A 22948-nucleotide genomic window follows, 5' to 3' on the forward strand; every position below is an offset into this window, starting at 1 on the left:
AATCTCCCAGCTGACAGCCAGCACTCACCACTGGCCATAGGAGTGCCACCCAGGATGTTCTGGCCAGCTGGGCCCCCGATGACAGCCCTCACCCATACCACAGAGGGCAGAACACCCCCAGCTGGGCCTAGGCAACTCATAGAGTCGTGAGATATAATAAAATGGGATTTATTTTAAGCCACTAAATTTGGGGTGGTTTGCTATACAGCAATAGATAAATAGAACAGCCTTCGACAATGAACATCTGTTGAGTGCCTACTGTGGCCCAGGCACTGCATGAGACTCTGGAAAAGATACAGCATTTTTGTCTCTGGATTCAGGGCCCGCTAGGAGCCTTTAGCTTCCTCCCCGTGCAGTCTGAACCAGGCCTGAGCAGGAGCACGTGGTGCTCAGTGTCGTCTCTGCAGAAACGGCATCAAGAGCAAGGCTGATGCTCTCGTAGCTGGGTGGAGGCCAGGGGGGCTGGGTGCTGAGCAGGGCATCCTTTGGTGCACTTGGCTCCAGGGCTTCCTCCATAGGGTATGCAGGTGGTGTTGGGGGCCCCTCGGCCACTGGGAAGCTCACGGCTTCCTCATAAGTGGGGATGTCAACCACTTTGGGGGTCCTGCGGGAACAGAAGAGAGGCTGTTAACAGGGGCTGGGACAGACCCTGCTGCCTGCCAGGGAGACAGTGAGAAAGGCTGGGGGCAGAGAAGTCTTCACACCCTGCTCCAAGCCTTTGCGGCTCCCCAAAGCCCCATATACACAGTTGAAACTTGGCATGAGCCAGCCCCTTCGGCCCTCAGCCTTCCCGCCACCCCCTCCCTGCTCCATAGAGTTAGTTCCCTGTGTGTGCCCCCAGCACCTCCTGGTGCCTCCTAAGTCCTCTCTGCAGGAAAAGTCCTGCCCTAGGGCAGTGACTGAGAGTTCAGGGGCTGAGGGTAGGTGCTTAGGGGTGTTTGTTGAAAGATTGAGTGATGGTGGTCCGTAGAGAGAAAGGATCCCACCTATTGAAATATCCTTTACCAGATCAGAACTGGGATGCTCAGGACAGAATGGGAGACCTCAACTCCTCTGCCCATCTGGATGCTTTAGATTTTGATATGATGTCTGCCAAGTGATTATCTTTACGTGCATACCTCCAGTGATGGAGAGCTTACAAATTACCAGATCAACCACCTCTATCTCTGGACAGCTTTACTGTCCTGTGACTCTTTTCTTGTCCCCACCCCTGGCCAACTAAACCACCCCACAGGGACTTGAGGCAGAGACCAGGTTCTCTGCGGCTCCACTGACCAGGTTCTGCAGGCCAGACCCCGAGACAGATCACCCACGCCCCCGGCAGCCTGAGGCTGATAGGAACGAGACCAGCTGTCGGCCCCCTCAGAGCCCTGGCGGGTCATCTCTGGGGATCCAATGCCCCTTTCCCACCTGGGACACACAGTGGGGAGTGGGGTGGGAATGTCACTGATCCTAGGTGTGGGCTGCTCCTGCTTTGGGGGTGATCCTGAAGGTCCCTTCCTACACTGAGGGTGGTTATGAGTCTGGGCACTGGTGGTTCACCTCCCTGCTTGGACACATTCCTGCTGGGAGATCATGGGTCTCTAATTCCATTCATGGGGCCTGGTTTCCTCACCTGTAAAATGGGGAACAATAGTGGCACCTGCCTCACAGGACAGAGTGCAGGTTAAATGTGCTCACGCAGGGCGGCACTCAGTGCCTGGGATGTAAGTGGGGTTATGAACAGAATCTCAAGGGGCTCCTGTGGGGAATGGGTCGGGGAGCAAAGCTTATCACAGGCCTCTAGATGGCAGGCTCCACAAGACAGAGAGGCTGAGTCACTTGCCAGGCTCCTCGGTTTGGAGCTGCTGGGAAGCAGTTTATTCCACACCTATGGTCCTACTGTCTAGACTGAGGAAGGGCCAATGGCAAGAGGCCAGCGGGGGGAACAGAAGAGGCAGTAGATGGGACTCAGCTCCAGGGGCTGATGGAGGGGCCCATGCTGGGAAGCTGCTGCTGCCCCTCAGGTGAACGCCCAACACCCACTGGAGATCTGGACTTTCTCTGGCAATGTGTCTTCTGGGCCCACTGCAGCCCCACAGCAGCCTGCTGGGAGGCTCACTGCTCCCAATCACAGACCAGGGTGATGGAGCAGATTGAAGGGACCCTGGATTTGAACCCCAGCCTGTATGTCAGTACAGGGCAGGGCACCAGCCAGAAATCCCTGGGACACCGGCCAGGAGTCCCAAACATAGAACTCCATGTCCAGTGCTTCCACAGATTCTCACAGACCTCGCTTCCTTCTCTGGAAGACAGCCCAGGAAGCTGAGACGGTGCCTGTCCTCACCCTCCTCTAAGCTCCCAGCATCCTTGCAGATGAGGGCGGGATACATAATATTGCCCCTGGCAGCAGGCAAGTTGGGTTCTATTGCTGTGTGACCTGGACCACATTCACACCTTCTCTGAACCTCTTTCTCCTCATCTGTAAAATGAGGATAATAATTCCCCTTTCAGATTCAGGGGAAGAAAAAAATGAAAAACAAACATTTCACAACACACAGAAAAGTGAGAGTAATTAGCTTCCAGAGGCCCATCTCCTGCCTGCTCACCTCCCAGCCATGCCCCGGCCCCGCTTAGAAGCCTGGACACGTGAGACAGGCTTTGGGTAGGCCTGGGGCCATCCCAGCAGGTGACAGCTGGCAGGGCAGGGCACAGGTGCCAGTGAGCTCTGCCCACAGCAGGAAGTTTACTTAGAGGGCAGATGTGAAGCGGCCCTCACACCACCTTTTGCCACCTTAGTGGCCAGCTGGGCCCGCCTAGCTCCAAGTCGCCAAGGTCACAGTCGAGGATGCCAGGAACTCAGTGAGCAGGGCAGCCGCATCACACCCCTCTGGGAGCGGGCCCCATTCATGGTGCCTCTGGATGTGGCGCCTCTCAGCTGTGTGGGGCAGTCCTGCCACAGTGGTCTCCCTGCACAGGAAGTGCCATGGAGGCCAGGGCTCACCCTAATCTTTGCAGCCTGGTTGGGGCAGAAGACCTGGGCCTGGCACAAGCTCCACTGCCCTTCAGCTGAGTCAGGCAAACCCAGGAGGAGTGGGGCAAAGGATGACACACAATTTGCCCAACACTTAAGTTCTCTAATCTCCTTTCATATTCTCAACCACCCTCGGGGGTAGAGGCCCACACCCATTTTATGGATGAGTAAAGGCCATGTATTGGCTAAGTGGCAAAGTCCCAGCTTCGTCTGACAGCAATGCTCAAGCTAAGTCCACCCATCACACCTTTCCCCCAAGCTACCTCATCTCTCCTCACCTTAGTTTTCTCAGCTGTCAAATGGACCCAATCCTTACACTTACCTCATAAGCAGTTGAGGCTCAAATCTAGTGGGCATGAGGGTGCATTGTAAACTAAAACAGGAATAGCAGAGAAAGCAGGTGTGTGTGCCAGCTACAGCATGTACGCTTCCCTAACTCTCATCTCATCTGAGCCTGACAGCGATGATAGGGAAAAGGTGTGTCACCGCAGCTGAGAGATGAGGTGTCAGACACAGCTCAGAGAGTCTAAGTAACATCCTCAAGGACACACAGCTTCTAAAAGAAAGAGCAGGGACTACTGGAGGCCCCACATCCAGTCACCTCACTAAGGGGACTTACACTGAAGATATGAGCTTCCTGAGGGCAGGGGCTTTGTCTGTTTTGCCCGCTGTGGCACTTCAGTTCTCTGAATAGGACCCAGCGTACCTCCGTGTGCTCAATCAATATTAGGTACATGCATGAAAGAATAAGTAGATGAATATACAGGGAAACCGAGGCCAAGAGGGGAAGGGACCTGCCCAAGCCATCAGCCCAGGAAGGTTTTGTTTCTGACCTGGAGTTACCCACAGCGGGCACCACCAGAGACCGAGGTGCCTGGGAGCAAGAATAGCAGAGTAGCCACCCATGGGGGCCAGGTGCTGGGCTCTGCAGGCAGCAGGGCTGGGCTGGGTCAGCCTCGGGACAGGAAAGAGCACCGCCAGCAAAAGCAGCCTCCTCGACCCCCCGCCACCCAGTTTCTGAGTCTACGACTTGGGTCTTGGAGCTCGATGGGCTAGGATCACCCTGTGGCCTCCTGGGTGGGCTTCCTCCCTGGCCCACTGGGAGTGAGGGCCAAGGGGCCCCACCTGCCAGGCGCAGCTGTGCCTAGACCCTGTTGCATCAACATGGCTGTGTGTACAGGCAACACCCAGCCCCTGCACTCACATCCGGCTGGGTGGGAGGAGCAGGCTCTGGTCCAGAGCATCTGGGGCCTGGCCTGGTTCCAACTGACCACTAACTCACTGTATGACCAGGTAGGTCACTTGGTCTTTCTGAGACTCAGGCCTCTCATCTGAGAAGTGAAAGGTTTGGCTGGAGAGTCCCCAAGGCCCTGCAATATCTAACACTATGGAAATGCTATGTAAATAGTTATTATGCTGTACTGTTTAGGGAATGATGAGAAGAAATCAAAGTCTGTACATGTTCAGCACAGACACAATTCTTTTTTTCAAGTATTTTGGATCCATGGTTGGTTGAATCATGGACGCAGAACCCATAGACAGAAAGGGCCGACTGTACTGCATCATCTCTAGCGTTAAGAAGGCACAGGCTGGTAGCAGGAATGCTCCTACATTCTTTGACTCGGACAACACTTTCCCTCTTAACACAGGGAGGAAGAGCATTCAGGTTGCAGGTCCCAGGCCAGCTCACAGCAGTCTGGCTTAGCCCCTCTCACACAGGGATCCAGGGCTTAGGACTGATGTGGGGGGAAGAATGCCAGCCGTGCAGCCAGCAGGCTCCTGCCACTTTCTAGCTATGCCTCCCCTTCCTTTTCTGCAGACACAACAGTCATTCTTACCTTGGAGGCAATAGAAAGAAGGACAGGAGGTGATGTACACAGGCCCCTGGCACATAGGCACACTCTGTACTTTGTTGAATAAATAAGTATATAAAAGGGCATGCATAATGCATGCATTCTCAACAGGACAAACACTGGTTTTTGGGGAGAGTAACACTCTTTTTATGTATAAAGCACAGATACACATATAGAACATAAACAAATACACAATGTATCTGGGGTATTACAATTTCTTGGAGGAGGATTTGAAAAAAAAAAAGAAAGTCTAAGAAGGATGGCACAAGGCAGGGTGGGGAGACCGATAATGAAAACAGAAGGTTGAGAGACGCTGTCTTCATGCAACACTTTGTCCCCATCCCCATACCTTTGTGCATGTTCTTCTACCTGCCTAAAATGCCTCTTTTCCACCATGTCCACTAGAGGAAAAGTTGACATTTGCTGTGCACCTGCTGTGTTCCAGGCCCTGGGCTAAAGCTCAACATACATATCTCATTTAATTTTCCCAAGTGTCACCGGAAGTAGGGAGTGGGCGTTGAGCATAGACTCTGAGGCCAGACTGCCTGGGTTCAAGTCCTGGTTCTGACACACACTAGCTGATGTCCTTGACTGAGTTACTTAGTGTCTCCATGCCTCCATTTCCTCCTCTACAAATGGAATTCATAACAGTAGCTACTTCAGAGGACTGCTGTAAGGATCAGCTGAGGGAGTATGGGATAGCACTTTGAACAGTGCCTGGCACATGGCTGGTACTGTAGAGGGGTTTGCTATTATTGCTGTTGCTATTAGTCCTTTTTATTTCAAATGACGAAATTAAAAAGTTTAGGGGGATTGCATGATCTACTCAAAGACCCACTGCTAGTTTGTGATAGAACCAGAACAGGGTCCAGTGGGTCTGACTCTTGTGTCTAGGCTTTTAACCCTCTGCTATTCTGTCCCATAGCAAGCTGAGCTCAGCTGCCACCTCCTCCAGGAAGCCTTCCTGGGTTTCTCCATGTCTTTAGAAGACATGCCTCTCTCACACAGCACTACCTACTCCGGTTTGTCATCATCAGCCTCTGTCATGGGGCTTTAAACTCCTTCAGGGTTGTACTGATCAGCTTCCATGTACCCAGGGCACAGGGCAAAGCCTGGTCCAAAGGAGGAACCCCATGAGAATTTGCTGGAATTACAAATGCTGGTTGGTGGGCTGGTGTGACTGGGCCCCTACCTGTGATCCCCACCCGCTGCCCCACCCTGCCCTGCTGACCTGCAGCTCTCCTTCTCTGAGGACTCCACAGTGAGGTAGTACAGGTCTCTGGAGAGGTGATAGAGGTCCCATCGGGGTGGCCCCCGGGTGCTGGCCTTGAAGGACCACAGCAGGCCAATGAGCAGCAGCAGGCCACCTGCGCCGCAGCAGACGAAGCTGACGGACTTGAGCAGGGCGCTGGGGCCCTCGGGCACCGGATGCTCCGTGGGTGGGGCCAGCTGGCCAGGCTGGGTACTTGCATCCCCTTCGCTCCACCAAGCAAAGCAGAGCGTCCCAGCTACCAGAACCACTGTGCCGCTGACCGTCATGCAATAGCGGAGGGTGGAGGCCGTGTGGCTCCCGTCACACATCTGGACACAGAGAAGGAGGGAGAAGAGGAAATGGGCCATATGAAAGGTGCTGGAGGCCAGGTGTTAATCCTCAGCTGCCTGAGGTCACTGTACAACCTTGGAGAAGTCACTTAACTCCTCTGGGCCTCAGTTTCCTCATCTGTGAAGTGGAGATGATGTCCCTGACTTTGCTGGGCTATTTTGAAGGTCAGAGGTAAACATATATCAGCACCATGCCTGGGACATCACAGAAGCTCAGTAAGTGTGACCGCTTTCACTCAGGGCCTCCCTCCAGGCCTCAGGGGCCCCATCTGCCTGGTGGGTCGAAGACTCCCCACCCTGACTACCACACAGGAAGCTGGGAAAGAGGAAAGTGAAGGCGTGTGGGAACCTCCAGGCCTGCCAGGATTGGGGCTTGCTGGTTATGCACTGCCTGACTTCACCTGGTCACAATCTTGTGAGATGGACACTGTTATTGAACAGAGGAAGATACTGAGACCCAGAACAAGTGTGAAAGAGTGTACTGAAGAGTCTGAGGCCGAAATTCACAACATAGAGCAAAACTTTGTGGAAAAAGATGTTCTCTGGGCTGGGTGTGGTGACTCACGCCTGTAATCCCAGCACTTTGGGAGGTCAAGGTGGGCGGCTCACCTGAGGTCAGGAGTTTGAGACCAGTCCAGCCAACGTGGTGAAACCCCATCACTACTAAAAATACAAAAATTATCCGAGCATGGTGGCACATGCCTGTAATCCCAGCTCCTCGGGAGGCTGAGGCAGAAGAATCACTTGAACCTGGGAGGCAGAGGTTGTAGTGAGCCAAGATCACACCACTGCACTCTAGCCTGGGCAAAAGAGTGAGACTGTCACACACACACACACACACACACACACATAGACACATACACACATATGTTCACTGTGGCCTTATTAATAATGGCCATAATTTGGAAAGTGCTAAAATGTTCAATGATAAAGAAATGGTGAGTAAACTATGGCATAATCTCTAGAATGAATAATTAATATTAGCCCATTTTTTTAAAAAAAAATCAAGCTCAGCACAAAGGTTTAACAAGAGGAGGAAACATTTATCACATCTTGCTTTTCTCAACTTAGTATACTAAATTATGCATACAGCATTGTCTCAATTAAATAAAAGAATGCACAAGGGGGAAAAACTTGGAAGGGTCCTGGCCCTGGATCACATAGACGTAGGAGGCTGAAACCTAGGTCTGAGTTGTCCCCAAAGCCAATTTCTAGGCTGCCCATTGTACCTTCCAGTCCCTGTGCCTGTAACTTCCCCTTAGCTCCCCTCAAGGCTCAGCTCAGCCTCACCAGGGAAGCCTTCTCTGCAGACACTTTAACTTTAAACTCCTGAGTGCCCTGGGCCACCTTTGCCACAGCAAAAACCTGTGCTTAACTTCTGCTTCACTTGTCCCACTCCGCGCTCTGTGACTGCCTGAGGGCAGGGTCCACATGGGCCTTGTTTACCACTATATCCCCTCAGTGCCTAGCACATAATAACTGCTCAATAGATCCTCTGAACTGAGAGAAAGTGTTGCTGGATAAATACATGCTGGTTGGGTGAAAATCCACCCTCAGTTGTGAAGAGCTAGGAGAGAGGAGGCAGTGCAGGATTCCAGCTGCCACAGCACAGGGACATGAAGGACAGTCCCGGCTTTGGTCCCCCCTCTACAGCTGTATCACGGGGTAAGCCCCTCACCTGCCCCGGGCCTGCTTCCTCATCGGATAAAAGGCAGGCTCTCTAGGAGGCCGCTAGGAGGATTTGCAGAAGCACTGTCTCCTCTTCCAGAGGCTGAGCCAGTGAAGCAGGGAGCGGGGGCCACAGACCTTAAAGGGAGGCTTCAGTGATCACAAATCCCTTCCAAGCGGGGCTTGCCCAGCCAACGACAATATATCCAAATGACATACTGCTGTGTGGCCGCTTAAAGCCATGATCCCATGGGAGCTAAAGGGCATGGAAAATGTTCAAGATGTAGCAGGTGAAACTTTACATTTCAAAAGGGAATGTTACCAAATGTGTTTAAAAACACACACGTGTGTGTGTGTGTGTGTGTGTGTGTGTGTGACAGAATGTACCCATGTAAAAGGGGGGCTCTGGGAGTGGACCTCAATCTTTCTGCACCCCTAGATCTCTGGATGCAAATAGAGAAATTCCATTGATAAATGACCTGCAGTTCTCTTCCTGTGAATCTGTCCAGGGCGCAAATGCCTCCTGTCTCTAGCTCAAGGCCTTTTCATGTAAGGACTATCCCCGGTCCCCCATCCCCAAAGTCAAAGAGCTAGGAGAAGCTGTCAAGAGAAGAAACCTGTTTGTGGGGAAAAAATTCAAAAACCAAAACACACAAGCAAATCAAGAACAGTAACCCCTGCATGTATGTTATGGTACTCAACAGCCCTTTATACCTAGCATTGCACCTGCCTCCCTACAGGGGCAGGCCAGAGGAAAAGTCCCATTTTACAAATGAGGAGAGTGAGCCCAAAAAGGTGAAGGACCTTGTCCAAAGCCAGGTACAGCATGGTTCTCAGCACTGGAGGAGCGCACACCTAGGCATGCCCGCATGGGGCAACCTACACTACTTTTTATTTTCTATCAAACAATAGTCGCTGCTCATTGTGGAAAAAGGAGAAAACCACAAAAGATAATAAAAATTAAAAATAATACAGGCTGGGCATAGTGGCTCACACCTGTAATCCCAGCACTTTGGGAGGCCGAGGTGGGTGGATCACCTGAGGTCAGGAGTTTAAGACCAGCCTGGGCAACATGGTGAAACCCCGTCTCTATTAGAAATACAAAAATTAGCCGGCCGTGGTGGTGGGCACCTGTAGTCCCAGCAACTCGGGAGTAGCTTGAGAATCACTTGAACCCGGGATGTGGAGGTTGCAGTGAGCTGAGATCGCACCACTGCACTACACTCCAGCCTGGGTGACAGAGTGAGACTCCTCAAAAAAAAAAAAAAAAAAAAGCAAAATACAAATCACCACTAATCTTGCCTCTCAGAGATGAGCACAATCGCCAGGTGGCTGTTTCTGTTCATTGCCCCTTTGTCCTGCATACAGGATGATGGCAGCAGCAGATGTATGCTGTGCATTTATCAGGCTGGGCATTTACTGGGCTGGGCACCATGTGAAGCGCTTTACAGGTATCCCTTCACTTTATCCCCACAACAGCACTGTGTCCTAAAGACACTGTGGCCACTAGGGTGACAATTTCTCCACAATTGGTGACCACAATAGGGTGACAATTTGTCCACTAGGGTTACTGCTGGATTTGGACCCAAGTCTAGTCTGAGTCAAATCCCTGTGTGTGTGTACAGCTAGGTCTATCAGTATCTTTTAGTATAGAAAGTTGGGACCATGCTGCGAATAGATGTACTTGTCTTTGGCACAGGCAGCTCTCACTCTTTAGAATGCATGCCCCTCCTTCCCAGCTTAACTCCTCCCAGGCCTCAGACTAACCCCTGCAACTGCCCTTTGCATGTTCTCACATGGGGTCAGGGTCATTTTCTGTGTGGGTCTTGCTCCTTCCATGTGGATCCACTACAGCAGGCAGGGCACATGCTAACCTGTCATCCTGGGGGAGTGGGGGGTTGAGAAGGTCAATGTCCACCGGATGAAGGGCAGCCTGTTCCGTTGCGCAGTGGTTGTTTTCCTTATTATTATAGGTCAGGGATGTCACTATCAGCAGGGTGTTCTCACCCAAACTCCTTTCATCTGGACCCTCTACTAGACCTGTGCTCCCTCCACCTGGAGCGCCCTCTGCTCCCATCCAGGGCCATCATTGCACCCCTTCCCAGAAGGCTGTCTACTGCAGCTGCCCCCACCTCCCTCTAGCCAGACAGCATTCCCGTGATCAAATGGCTCCACTGACCACTCCCTCTGACTACAGTGGTCATTCCCTGTTAGCTCTGTGACCGCCCAGCATCTCTGAGTTCAAATCCCTGCCTGCAAGGGGAAAGCAGGTAATGAAAATGAGATGGCAAGACAGCAGGCTATAAGTGAGGCATGGGGACACAAGGCTGGACTGAGGATGCACCCTGCTCTGACACTGGCAGGATCCAGCTTCTCCACGCCTTAGTGCCCTCGCCTGTAAATGGGCACAATAACACCATATTGCTTCTGAGAATGAGGATATATTAAAATAAATTTATTCTTATTATGATTATTTTTATTTCTACAGCCGTACTTAGTACCTGTCCCTGCCCTTCATCTTGCCCTATCTGTTCACTGGTGGCAGGGCCAGTCTGACTCTATTATCTGCCCCCTGGCATGGGGGCAGCATCCTCACTAAAAGTCTAGTAGAAAGGCCCTGCTCCTGTCAGGAGAGTCCGGAGGACAGAGCCTCCCTCCTGTGCCCGCTCCCGCACAAACCCAGGACAGAACGCCATGCCATTCTCCATGTCCTACTCCATACCAATAAGGGCACTTTTTTTTTCTTTTTCTTTTTCATTTTTTTTTTTTTTTGAGACTCTGTCTTGCTCTGTCGCCCAGGCTAGAGTGCAATCCTGCAATCTCAGCTCACTGCACCCTCTGCCTCCTGAGTTCAAGTGATTCTCCTGCCTCAGCTTCCCAAGCAGCTAGGATTACAGGTGCCACCATGCCCGGCTAATTTTTGTATTTTTAGTAGAGACAGGGTTTCACCATATTGCCCAGGCTGGTCTTGAACTCCTGACCTCAAGTGATCAGCCCGCCTCAGCCTCCCAAAGTGCTGGGATTACAGGCGTGAGCCACTGCACCTGGCTCCAACAAAGGCACTTTAGAGGCCGCTTTGTGTAAAGACCAAATTGTCCGAACAAGAGTTTCCCAAACCATCCCCAATTAAGGTCCTGAGTGCCATGGCCTCAAGCCACCCAGCAAGATAAAACCCAGGCAGAGCCCCGGGTGTCCACACTCTGCCCACCAAGCCACCGTGACCGAGGTTAGGGGAAGGGGTCGGGGCAAGGTCGACGATAGAAGGGGCTGAGTGCCTGCAAAGGAGGGAGAAGGCCGTTTCCACCCACCTGGGGCAGGGCCATTGGGAGGCGGGCAGCAGGCGCTGTCCAGGCGCGCGGGGAGCCGGGCGCGGGTGAAGGTGTGGTGGTGGAGGACGCCAGGGCTGAGCGACCCCGCCGGCGGCGACCCTCGGGTCTGCAGGAGGCGCGGGTGTTAGGGGCGGGGGCAAGGTGGGGCCTGGCCACTGCCCCCGAGCCCTGCTCCCCAGCCCGCAAAACCGAGGCCTGGATCCCGGGCCCGCCCGGGGCTCACCAGCCGCGCCCTCTGGGCCGCCCGCACCCGGTGCGCAGGGACCGAGCCAGGCCTCACCCCCGGCGCCCGCCCCGAGGGCTGCGCGCTCCCCGCGGGGCTCTGAGGCTGCCGTGGGGCGCCCAGGGGCGCGCGGGACCCGGGCCTCGCCTTCCTCTCCAGTGGTAACCGCGCCAGCCCCACCTCTCCTCCGCGTCCTCGCCGAGACTCCGGGTGGCCCGGGCTCCGGGCAGCACCAGGTGTCCAGCGCTGTCGCCCAGCCGGCCCCGCCCGTCCTTAAAGCGCCAGCACGATTGGGCTGGCGGGGACTGGGGTTTGCCAGTGCGGCGGGGCCCGGGGAGCGGCGGGGCTGCTGCTGACCGGAACGCCTTGGCGCGGATCCGAGCCCTGGGTCCTGGGGGCCATCCCCCCACCGCGAGCGCTTCAGGGCGGGCTTGGGAATAGAGACAAACTCCGAACCATTAGCGCTCAGCCGCACAGGGCTTAGGAGTCCCGAGCCCAGTCCTGTTCACCCCCATTTTATAGAAAGAGAAACTGAGGCTCAGAGAGGGGAAAGTCACTTGCCGAGGTGTTTACTGCGGACTGTGTTGACAGAAGCTGCTTTTTCTCAGCAGTCAGAGAGCAAGCCCTCCTGGCCCTCCAGGACCCCAGGTCCTGGCAAGGATGGCGTTCTCAGCCATAATGACCAGCATTTAAGTGCTCCCCACTACCGGCATCACTGCCCCAACCAGTGGAGGTCCCGGAGAGGGACTGAAGATGTGTGACCTAACTTCTCTGAACCTTCCTCCATCAAGGAGAGCTGATAATCCCTAACTCACAGTTCTGTGAGGATTGAATGCCTTAAGCATGCAGGTTAAGTGGCTACTGAAGGCCGTTTCTGTGGACAGGTGATTTGGGAACCTGGAGGAAGGGTTATGTGTGTGTGCGTGTGCACGTGCCTCTGTGTGTGTGTGTGTGTAAAAATCCTTCCACGAGAGGACATCTGAGGTGTTTTCAGAGAGTAGGAGTGGACAACAGCATCCTGGCAGAAGGAGCAGCATGTAGATGATGTCACAGGCTGGTGAGATCCTGACAAGTTCATGTGGGCAAAGGGAAGCCAGTTCCAGGCCCAGCTGGGGTCTGGGTTTGGTTCTTGCCCTTTCTTGCTACTCCAGCAAGCCAGGGGACTGGGGCCACTTTGCCATTGGCATGGCCTAGATTCCCCAGTGAGCTGGGGGTGACTAACTCTCTTCCCAGCCCAAGCGTAGAAGGTGGAGCAGCCTGGCCAGCAGGGATCTGAAGCCCAGAGAGAGGAAGTCACTGGCTCCAAGTCACAGAGCCGGTCAGCGGCAGGGCCCAGGGCACTTTCTCTGAAGAAATATTCCACCAGGAAACTAAAGCTCAGAGAGGGCACAGGCCTGTGTGTGCAAGGCTACAGAGCTGAGACAAGGACCAGGCAGACTTCCTTTGACTTTGCTCTGCTCAGTCTGTAGGTGGGACCAAAGGCCACTGGCAGCCCTCTTCATACCCTTGTGGGCTCGGGGCAGATATGAATTGGAAGCTAGAGGCCACAGAGCTTTTGGCTCCACTCATTTCCACAGGGCAGGCATCTGTGTGTGTTGAGGGCCCCTCACTGGTCAAAATGGACCCTCCCAGCCCTGCCTGTGTAGTCCCAGAAGTGAGTCACAGGTTGGTGATGTTGGGGTCCAGGCCTGGACAAGCTGATGTTGCTAGCACACCTCTCGGGCCCTGCTTCAACCTGAATCCCTGGGCCAGGCTGGAAGCTCAGTCCCTGGAACTGGACAAGTCACGGTTCCTTCCTGCCTTAGTCACTTTCAGACTAGAAGACTGGCCACATCTTTATCTGTAAAATAGAGGCAATGGCACCTCCTTCCTAGAGTAGCTATTGGGGTTTAGTAAGGCCTTAGCCTAAGGAGCTGGCCTGGGTATGTCCTCACATGACACAATGGCTCTATTTGTGAGTCTCCCCTAGTTTATGAGGACCTCCCCAGTGCAGGGACCAGGTGTCACTTGGCTCAGGACTCAGCCAGATGCAGTACAGCTGGGACCAGAAGGGGCCGGGCCTGGGTACTGATTGAAATCCAGGAATCTGCCCCAGGTTTTCTGGCCCTGTCTTCTTTCCCACCTTTCAGAAACTGGTCTCAGCGTCAGATCTGCGATGCTGCCCAGGCATGGCGGTGACCCTCTCTAAACAAGCATGCTCAGAATTTCCCTGGCCTCAGAGAGCTAACATTTGTACCCACTTATTACATGTCACCAGCCACATACTCTTCCCATTTCGTTGTCACCTCAGCTAAGTCATGGAGGGTCAGAGAGAAGTGCATTGCCCAGGGCTCACAACTAATAATTGGGGATTGGGGAGAGAAGGTACTGAAATCCATGTCAGTCTGAATCTCCCAGACCTGTATGCACTTCTCCAATTTTTGCCACATTGTCCCCTTTGTTACAGCCTGTGTTGCTGCTCCCACCTCTCACTGGCCTCTCTGCCCCCAAGCTGACTGCCCTTCATGAGACACCAGCTTGAGCTTCCAAACCAGTATCCCCATCAGTCCCTCACCTGCCAAACCTTTCAATGGCTCCCCCATTGCCCTTAGAATAATGACCCCAGCTCCAAGCATCCACAGTCTTGTAACCAAGTCTCTGGCCACCTCCCAGCTTCACTTCCTGTGCTCCCTACCATGTCATGCCTGAACTCACTGTTCACTGTGTCCCAGAGACAATGCCACACCTTGGTCACAAAGGTCCTTTCCTCACCTGGTGAGCTCCTGCACTTCCCTTAAAACTCAGGTTACAGGTCACCTTTTGTAGGTGACTTCTCAGTGTCCCATAGTAGTATAATCTGGTCTCTCTTCCAGGCTTCCAAAGGGCTTTACAGGTCCATCCATCCTAGCCCTGAGCACACTGACAAAAAACTGCATACCTGCCTTCTTCTTCTTCTTTTTTTTCTTTTTTTCAGTGAAAAGAAATTGCTGGACATTGCAGAAAAATTAGAAAATATCAGTTAAGTTAAAAGAAATCAGGTCAGGCACAGTGGCTCAGGCCTGTAGTCCCAGCATTCTGGGAGGCTGGGGCCGGAGAATTCCTTGAACCCAGGTGGCAGAGGTTGCAGTGAGCTGAGATCATGCCACTGCACTTCAGCCTGGGTGACAAAGACCCTGTCTCAAAAAGCATCTAGTAGCAACCTACAATGCACAGGACAGGACAGCACCCACAACAAAGAATTTTCCAGTCCGAGATGTCAAGCACCGGGGTTGAGAATCCCTGGTTTAGACTGCCTTAGTTAGGTTTTAGAGACTGGCTTGTTCAAAGGTTTGCAGACTGTGTTCTACAGAGACTCTGGGGCTCCTGGGAGTGAGTGGAATGAGAGGGAGTGGACAGGGACCCCAGCCACATTCCCGGCCAGTCAGAGCAGGTGCCCTTTAGGTCAGCTTTTGAAGCTAGAGTTCTGTATTAGCTTTGCTTTGGAAAAATCCCTGGGGGTAGGGAGGTGCATAGAGAAAAGATTTGAATGCTGTTACCCTGCTTTGATTTATAGGCCCAGAAAAGGCAAGTGAGTTGCCTGAAGTCACGTAGCAAATCTGAAGTACAACAGGGACCTAGACACAGAGCCTTGCTGTCCAGCGCCCTTTGTACCACCCCTTAGCCCTATTGATAATTACTGATGCCCTGGGCTAGGAGTCAGGCACCTGGGAAGTGCTGGCAAACTGTGGCGCATAGACCAGACCTGGCTCACTGCCCATTTTTATACGGCCTGCCAACTAAGAATGATGGTTTTCACATCTTTTTAATGGTTGAAGAAAATAGAGTATTTCATGGCTGGGCATGATGGCTCACGACTGTGATCCCAGCACTCTGGGAAGCCGAGGAGGATGGATCACTTAAGGTCAGGAGTTCGTGACCATCCTGGTCAATATGGTGAAACCCCGTCTCTACTAAAAATACAAAAATTAGCCGAGTGTGGTGGCAGGCACCTGCAATCCCAGCTACTCGGGGGCTGAGGCAGAAGAATCACTTGAACCCGGGAGGTTGAGGTTGCAGTGGCCAAGGTCACGCCACTGCCCTCCAGCCTGGGCAACAGAGCGATACTCTGTCTCAAAAATAAATAAATAAATAAATAAATCAGAATATTTCATTATATGCAGAATTTTATGAAATTCAAAATGTAGCATTTAAAAAGTTTTATTGGAACACAGTCGTGCTCATTCTTTACATATTGCTTTTGTGCTACAATGTTAGAATGAAATAGTGTTGACAGAAACTGTATAGCCCCCAAAGCCTGAATATTTGCTATCTAAACCTTTACAAAACAGTTTGCTGGCCCGTGCCCCAGGCTGTAGCTCAGCCTGTCACTCTTGTGCTATGCAATCTTGGCCAAACAGCCACACCTCCCTGGGCCTCATCGCTTACAAAATAGGGGTAAAACTTCTCTCCAGAGATGGGTGCCTCATTAGTTTTCCATTGCTACACAACAAATTATTATAAACTTAGCAGTTTAAAATAACATCTATTTATTATCTCATATTTCTGGAGGTTAGAAGTCCAGCTGGAGTCAACTGGGTTCTCTGCGTAGGGTTTGTCAAAGTCAAAGGCAAAGTGTTGGCTGGGCTGGCCTCTTGTCTGGAGGCTTAGGGGGAAAATCTGCTTCCAAGGTAATCCAGGTTGTTGGCAGAATCCAGGTTCTTGTCATAGGACTGAGGTCCTCATTTTCTTTCCAGCTGTCAGCCAGGGGGCCAATCTCTGCTCCTAGTAGCTGCCCCCTGGCCCCCTCCAACCCAGCAAGGGAAAACCTCCCTCAAGCCAAGTCTGCCTCATGCCTTGAACCTGTCTGACTGCCTTTTCTACCACTAGCCAAAGAAAACGCTCTGCTTTTAAAGGGCTCCCACGATTAGATTAGACCCACCCATCTCCTACCCTAAGGTCTGCTGATTAGTAACCTTAATTTCATCTACGGAATTCCTCTTGCCATGTCACATAATCAAAACATTAACATCAGAGGGCAAAGGCTATGAGAGCCATCTCAGAATTCTGCCTTCTGCAGGTGCTGTGGCAAGGAAGACAGAACATGTATGTTGTGAACACTCATTAGAGGATCACACTTGCTGTGCTAGGTACCACGGCGCTGGATGGAGAAAGCAGGACACATGGACAGATGGTGTGTTGACAAAGAATTTGAAAGCAACCCAGATGGTGACAAGAGCTTATCTCCGAATGCCCCTTTTGGGGGTCACTAAAAATGCCCCAGAGTTTTTAGTTGGACCAACAAGGAGACTTCAAAGAGATGACATCTGAGCTGGGTTGTGATATACGTAGGATGTCAACAGGCAGAGAAAGGGCAGGGACTGGGAGTTAGGAAAGAACATCTGCTCAAGGCACAACATTGATTACCAAAGTTTCTATCATCCTTATGTTGGCAGTGGACATAATTTTAACCTTTTGTATAAGCCAGACTGTGAAGGATTATTAGCAGAATAAAAGCATCTATTGGGCCGGGTGCAGTGGCTCATGCCTATAATCCCAGCACTTTGGGAAGCTGAGGCAGGCGGATCACCTGAGGTTGGGAGTTAGAGACCAGCCTGACCAACATGGAGAAACCCTGTCTCTACTAAAAATACAAAATTAGCAGAGTATGGTGGCGCATGTCTGTAATCCCAGCTACTCAGGAAGCTGAGGCAGGAGAATTGCTTGAACTCGGGAGGCGGAGGTTGTGGCGAGCCGAGATCGCGCCATTGCACTCCAGCCTGGGCAACAAGAGCAAAACTCTGTCTCCAAAAAAAAAAAAGGAAAAAAGCATCTATTGAATATGTGCCAAGTGCCAGACACTAGGCTGAATGCATTGTATTCTTAGCTCATTTAATCCTCAAAGAGCCCTACATGGTAAGATTTTTTTCTTTTTACAACTTCAAGATATATAATTTGTATACTGTAAAACTCACTCACTTAAAGTGTACAATTCAGTGGCTTTCAGTAAATTCACAGAGTTGTGCATCCATCATAGTCAATTTTAGAACATTTCCATCACCCTGAAAAGAAATCTCACACCCCTTAACTATCACACCCTAATTCCTCATTTCCCCCAGCCCAAGGCAACCACTCATCTACTTTCAGTCCTATGAATTTGCCTATTCTAAACATTTCACATAAATGGAAACATACAGTATGTAGTCTGGCTTTGTTCATGTAGCATAATGTTTTCAAGGTTCATCCCTGTTTTAGCATGTATCAGTTCTTCATTCCTTTTTATTGCTGAGTAATATTCCATTGTGTGATATAAAACATTTTGTTTACTTATTGTTTGGTTGCCAGACATTCTAGTTGTTTCTACTTTTTGGCTATTATGAATACTGCAGCTGTGAACACTCAGGTACAAGTTTTTGGGTGGAAGATAGAAAATACGTTTTTATTTTCCTCGGGTATGTAACTTAGGCATGAACTTTCTGGGTCTTATAGCTAACTCTATATTTAACTGATTCTGGATAAGGTAGGAATTTTTACTTCCACCCAAGGATTGAGGAAACTGAGGCTCAGAGAAATTCAGATAACTACCCAAGATCACAGAACAGAGTGTGCTTAAACTCAGGTCCATCCAACACCAAAGTTCTATACCCTCTTGATTCTATGTACACATAAAATAGTACAGAAGTCTCTTTTACAACCCACCTCTTAAAATATTCATTTAGTGATTGCAGCGACCTTTGTTTAATCTGCTGTATCCAAAAAGTTATATTGGCTAGAAGAGGTTTGACACATAGTAAGTGCTCAATAAATACTTGTTCAATGAAAGAGAGGCTGAGTCAGTGTGGATGATATGAAGGTGAGTGACTAAAGTTGTGGGAAATCCTCCAAGATTCCTGTTGGGTCCAGAGTTGCATCAGACTTGGTGCCAAGATGATTTTTCAGGCTCTTGGAGCTGGCTCAGCCACCCTGCAAGGGACACGCTCTTCCCTTGAAGCCAACCTTGAAAGGCCCTGCTGGTTCCTGGAATTCTGTGCCTGGGAGACAGCCTATTCATGGAAAGAAGTAGCTGCGTCCTCTGAGTTCATGCTCTAAAAAAGGAAACGACAGTCTGTGGGTAAGAAATGGATTAGAAACCTCAAGGCTTCGGCTTCTTTGGAATACATTTTTTGCCCAAGTGTATCAGCCAGGGCTATTCTGGGGCTGCTGTTCTGGGAGGGCAGCCCTGGAGCTTGGGGAAACTGCACGCCAGTGGGAGGAGGAAATCTTGTCTGGGAACCAAGACGAAGAGTTAAGAGCCGGGAGGGTCTGTGGATGGGGAGGACTGGTGACAGCCTGGACTCCAAGAGTGACCTCAGGGATTCAGGCAGACCCATGAAAGGGCTCAGATTCTGGGAAAGAGCCAGCCGCTCCCTCTGTTGATAGAGATTCTAAAAAAACCAGCAAGCACAGCTGTCAATGTTGCAAAATCTCATTGTGCCGAAATTGGATGGGTGGGAAGACAGTTGGACAGGAGGGGCTGGTTCTGGTCCTGACTGTGACTTGTGGCTTTGGCCAAGTCCTTGCACCCTCCCAGACTCAGTTTCCCTATCTGTAAAAAGTTGGGTGTCCTTTCAAGTTCTGAGACTCTATGCTGGGGCTTAGCTCTCTTTCCGCCTCTCCTCTGTCCTCTTATTTTGAATTGAACTCACTAATCCACAAGCTTCCGTTCAAACTGAATAGAAATCCTGGACTTTATTGAGTTAGCATCTGGAGGCTCTTCTGGAATCACCTGCCTGCTACCCCAGGATTTCTGAAGAACCCTGTTTCCTGCCTCAACCCCTGCCCCATGCACCAATCCCCCTCCCCACACAGCCCCATTCACCCAAGAGCTGATGTCCCTCAAGAACCTCCTACTCAGCCCATTCAGACCAAATCACCCTTTCTCTCTCAGCCTTCTCCAGGCTCAGAGAATGGCACCTCTATCTGTCCCTCCACCCACCCAACCCAGAACACCAGGAGGAGCAAAACGAGACCCTGGTAGAAATGCAATCTCTTGCTCCCCTTTCTGGGCCTGGCTTCTCAACAGCTGAGTGACAGGTTGGGCTTGATGGTGTCTGAGTATGGTGACAAGCCTGAATGCCGATTTACTCCTGACTCTGCCATTAGCCTGCAGAGTGACCCTGGCCAAGTAAGTCATTGCTCTCTGTGGCCTCAGTCTCCCCATCAGTAATTGAAATGGACCAGATGAGTGGAAAGGCACTGGCATTGGGGGCAGGAAATCCGGCTTCACCTAATGACCAGTTCATCATGCAGCCCTGGGACAGTCCCTTCCCAGGTGGGCCACAGTTTTCCCTTCTGTCAGATGGGGAGGGTTGGCCTGCCTGCTCTCCAAGGTCCCCCTACCCCTGCCTCTGACATTTTGGGACTCTGGCACTAGGTTCCTTAGGTCATTTAACTAACAGTTCCAGGATGTGTTTATCTCCTCTCAATCACTGTAGAAGCTTCCAGATTGTTCTTTGGAACATTTGGAGGTCCCTTAACCACTGTGGCTTCCAGGCAGCTGGAGAAAACTTGGCCTGCAGGAGCTTATATTCCATTATTTTAAATAGAAAAATTAATATTGTATTCACAGCCCATCTAAAAAGCCCAGCCAATTTGTCCAAATAGCAGTAAAACATCCGTAAACATCTATTTAACAAACTACTAAGGATTTCTACATAACATGAAGCCTTATAATCTCTATATAATACAAAGTATTGACCTCATTTGGTGTTATTGATACATAATGATACTGTACAGTAGTAGATGCATGTTACATTTTCTTTCGATGAACATGTACTATAATGTAAATTACACTGAAATGGTATATTAAACATGTGCTGACTACAAGTGCCACTTAGCATAACAAAATACATAAATAAGCCAATTTGAAAATCACACTAATCAATAGAATAGTTTCCTCAGTGAGGTACAGGTGCAAGAGGAGGAGATGGTGGCTGTAAGTGGTAGGTGATATGCCTGAGGTTGGTCTGTGTCCACATCCCAGGAACTGGGGATACCCTTTCTTTTTGACATTTAAGATTCGGGAAGCAAATGACTCTGACTAATTATCTGAAGCCATAGATGAATCATTGGGTTAAAAGAAATCCAAGTGCACATCTGTTTGCTTTTCCTTTGCTTCCTTTGGGACCACGCTCTGGTCATTGCATTTTTTGCATACGACTAATCTGCTTGTGTTAAGAGCACACTCTCTTGTCATTATAGCTTGCCTGCCTGATGCAGGCATGGGTGATGGGCACATGCATAACCAGCCTCATTCTGTGCACATGCCCCTGCCCTCAGTACTCTTCATCACTTCTGCATTTTCTGTTAATGAAGAGTGTTTCTAGGCCGCCTAAGCTCACTCACTTTCTTCCCTGGTTTTACATTTTCCTAGAAGATATTTTCACTTATAATGTGAGGAAGATGCCAGCAAATGATGCCCAACACATTTGGACAATGCAATAAAGGGAGAAAGAGCTGAGACCAGACTGCGGTGCACACTACATAACGCTCGCCATAGCTCAGTCACAACATACGTGTTCTCACTGGCACACAAGTCGACCAGTCAGGCAGGTGTTCAATCAGGGCAGTGAATTACAGGTAATAACTTTGCAAGTCATCATCATGAGTATTCAGACAAAGAGAGTTCAAATATCAAGGAGTACCTGAATTTGACTGGTTATTTGTAATCCCCACAACTGCTGTTATTCCTGCTTCACAGATGGGGAAACTGAGATTCAGAGGGCTGAATTAACCAGAGTGGAAACAAGATCTGTTATACACTGTGTCCCCGTTCTTTCCGCCTCACAGCATGGCCCTGCACACATTGGGCTCTGCTTCTCCCCGACCCTATCCCCACTGGTCTAGATGGGGATTTTCTGTTACCCCCAATCTCTCCTTTGGCTCTCTTTTTCTCCCCTTACTAATCCCATGTCCCCCACCAGTCCCCTTTCTCTTCCTACCAAGCACAGATCATTAACACCTCCTTAGTCACATGCTACTTCGCCCTTAAAAAAGAAAAGGTATACCAGTTGGGTGTGGTGGCTCATGCCTGTAATCCCAGCACTTTGGGAGGCCAAGGTGGGTGGATCACTTGAGGTCAGGAGTTCAAGACCAGCCTGAGCAACATAACGAAACCCCGTCTCTACTAGAAGTAAAAAATTAGCCGGGCGTGGTGGCGGGCACCTATAATCCCAGCTACTCAGGAGGGTGAGGCAAGAGAATTGCTTGAAACGGCGGAGGGGCAGAGGTTGCAGTGAGCCGAGATCACACCACTTCACTCCAGCCTAGGCAAAGAGTGAAATTCTGTCTCAACAAAAAAATAAAAGAAAAAAAGGAAAAAAGGAAAAGGTATAAAGAAGGAATACGTAGCCAAGTGAATCCTGGCTTCCTCTTCTCCAATGCCTGCAAATGAGGTCACTGCTCCCTCAACCACCAAAATAAATATAAAGCCATACAGCCTGCCCCCCAGCCCTCACAGGGCTCTGGGTAGAGTTCTGTGACCCCCTCCTTTGGTGACCGGGTGTCCACTGAGTGCTGGGTTGGGCAGAACATACAATGGCCCTTGCTACATTGCCCTAGACAACCTCACTCACTGCTGTGACTTCAGTTACTACTTCTCAGCTGATAAATTTTCATATCCAGCCCAGAGCCTCCTCCTAAACTTCAAACCCATTATCCTGGATTTCCAGCATCATATGGTGTAACCTGATCACCCTCCTGCGGTTTCAGCACTCATTCTTGCTCCTTCCCCTCTTTCAGGCTCCATATCTAATCAATAACCATGTCTGCTGATTTTGCTCTGGAAATATGTTTTCTATCCATTCATTGGCTCTCCATACCAAGACAGCCATCTCTGTTCCAGGTCCCTCATCTCCCCGCAACACCACTGCAATAACTTCCCTCCGGTCCCTGGCCTCCTCACTCCAGTTAATTCCCCTCATGGCAGCTACCCTGATCGTGCCGCCTCCTTTGCTTAGGATTCTTTAATTTGCCAGAAAACAAATCTGATTCAAGTTAGGCAAGAACTGATTTAATATTAGGACATAGGACTACCTCAGTTCACCATGAAAAGGGCAGGGATGAAAGCCAGGTTACATTGACTCAATACCACCAGAATTCTCACCTGAAGTTTTGTGTTTTTACTTTTCCTAGTATATTGGTTTCACTCTTTCCTAATTCATACCAATTCTCTCCTAGTTCATACTGTCACTTCCAATACCAGCTACCACCTTTCATTCTAGGTTTTAAAACTTCTGGGGACAATCACTTGAATGAAGTGCCCACC

General features: G+C 50.6%; 1 protein-coding gene across 4 annotated transcripts; it reads right to left on the reverse strand.

Moving 5' to 3' along the window:
• Positions 1-154: 154 nt before the first annotated feature.
• On the reverse strand, positions 155-12021 carry TMEM61 (transmembrane protein 61). 4 transcript variants are annotated; one of them, XM_028833411.2, is made up of 4 exons: positions 11869-12021; positions 11445-11571; positions 6098-6447; positions 155-604 (listed from the first exon to the last, which is right to left on the reverse strand). In XM_028833411.2, the coding sequence occupies exons 2-4, from the start codon at positions 11457-11459 to the stop codon at positions 337-339; spliced, it is 633 nt and encodes a 210-aa protein (XP_028689244.1). In that variant the 5' UTR covers positions 11460-11571; positions 11869-12021; the 3' UTR covers positions 155-336. The 4 variants fall into 4 exon arrangements, with proteins under 4 accessions (XP_028689244.1, XP_077812053.1, XP_077812049.1 ...); XM_077955927.1 differs by having other exon boundaries at positions 11746-11880; XM_077955923.1 differs by lacking the exon at positions 11869-12021 and adding an exon at positions 11689-11862.
• Between the last annotated feature and the right edge of the window lie 10927 nt (positions 12022-22948).

The sequence above is a fragment of the Macaca mulatta genome, chromosome 1 (assembly GCF_049350105.2).
Source record: "Macaca mulatta isolate MMU2019108-1 chromosome 1, T2T-MMU8v2.0, whole genome shotgun sequence".
In the NCBI taxonomy this organism is placed as follows: Eukaryota; Metazoa; Chordata; class Mammalia; order Primates; family Cercopithecidae; genus Macaca; species Macaca mulatta.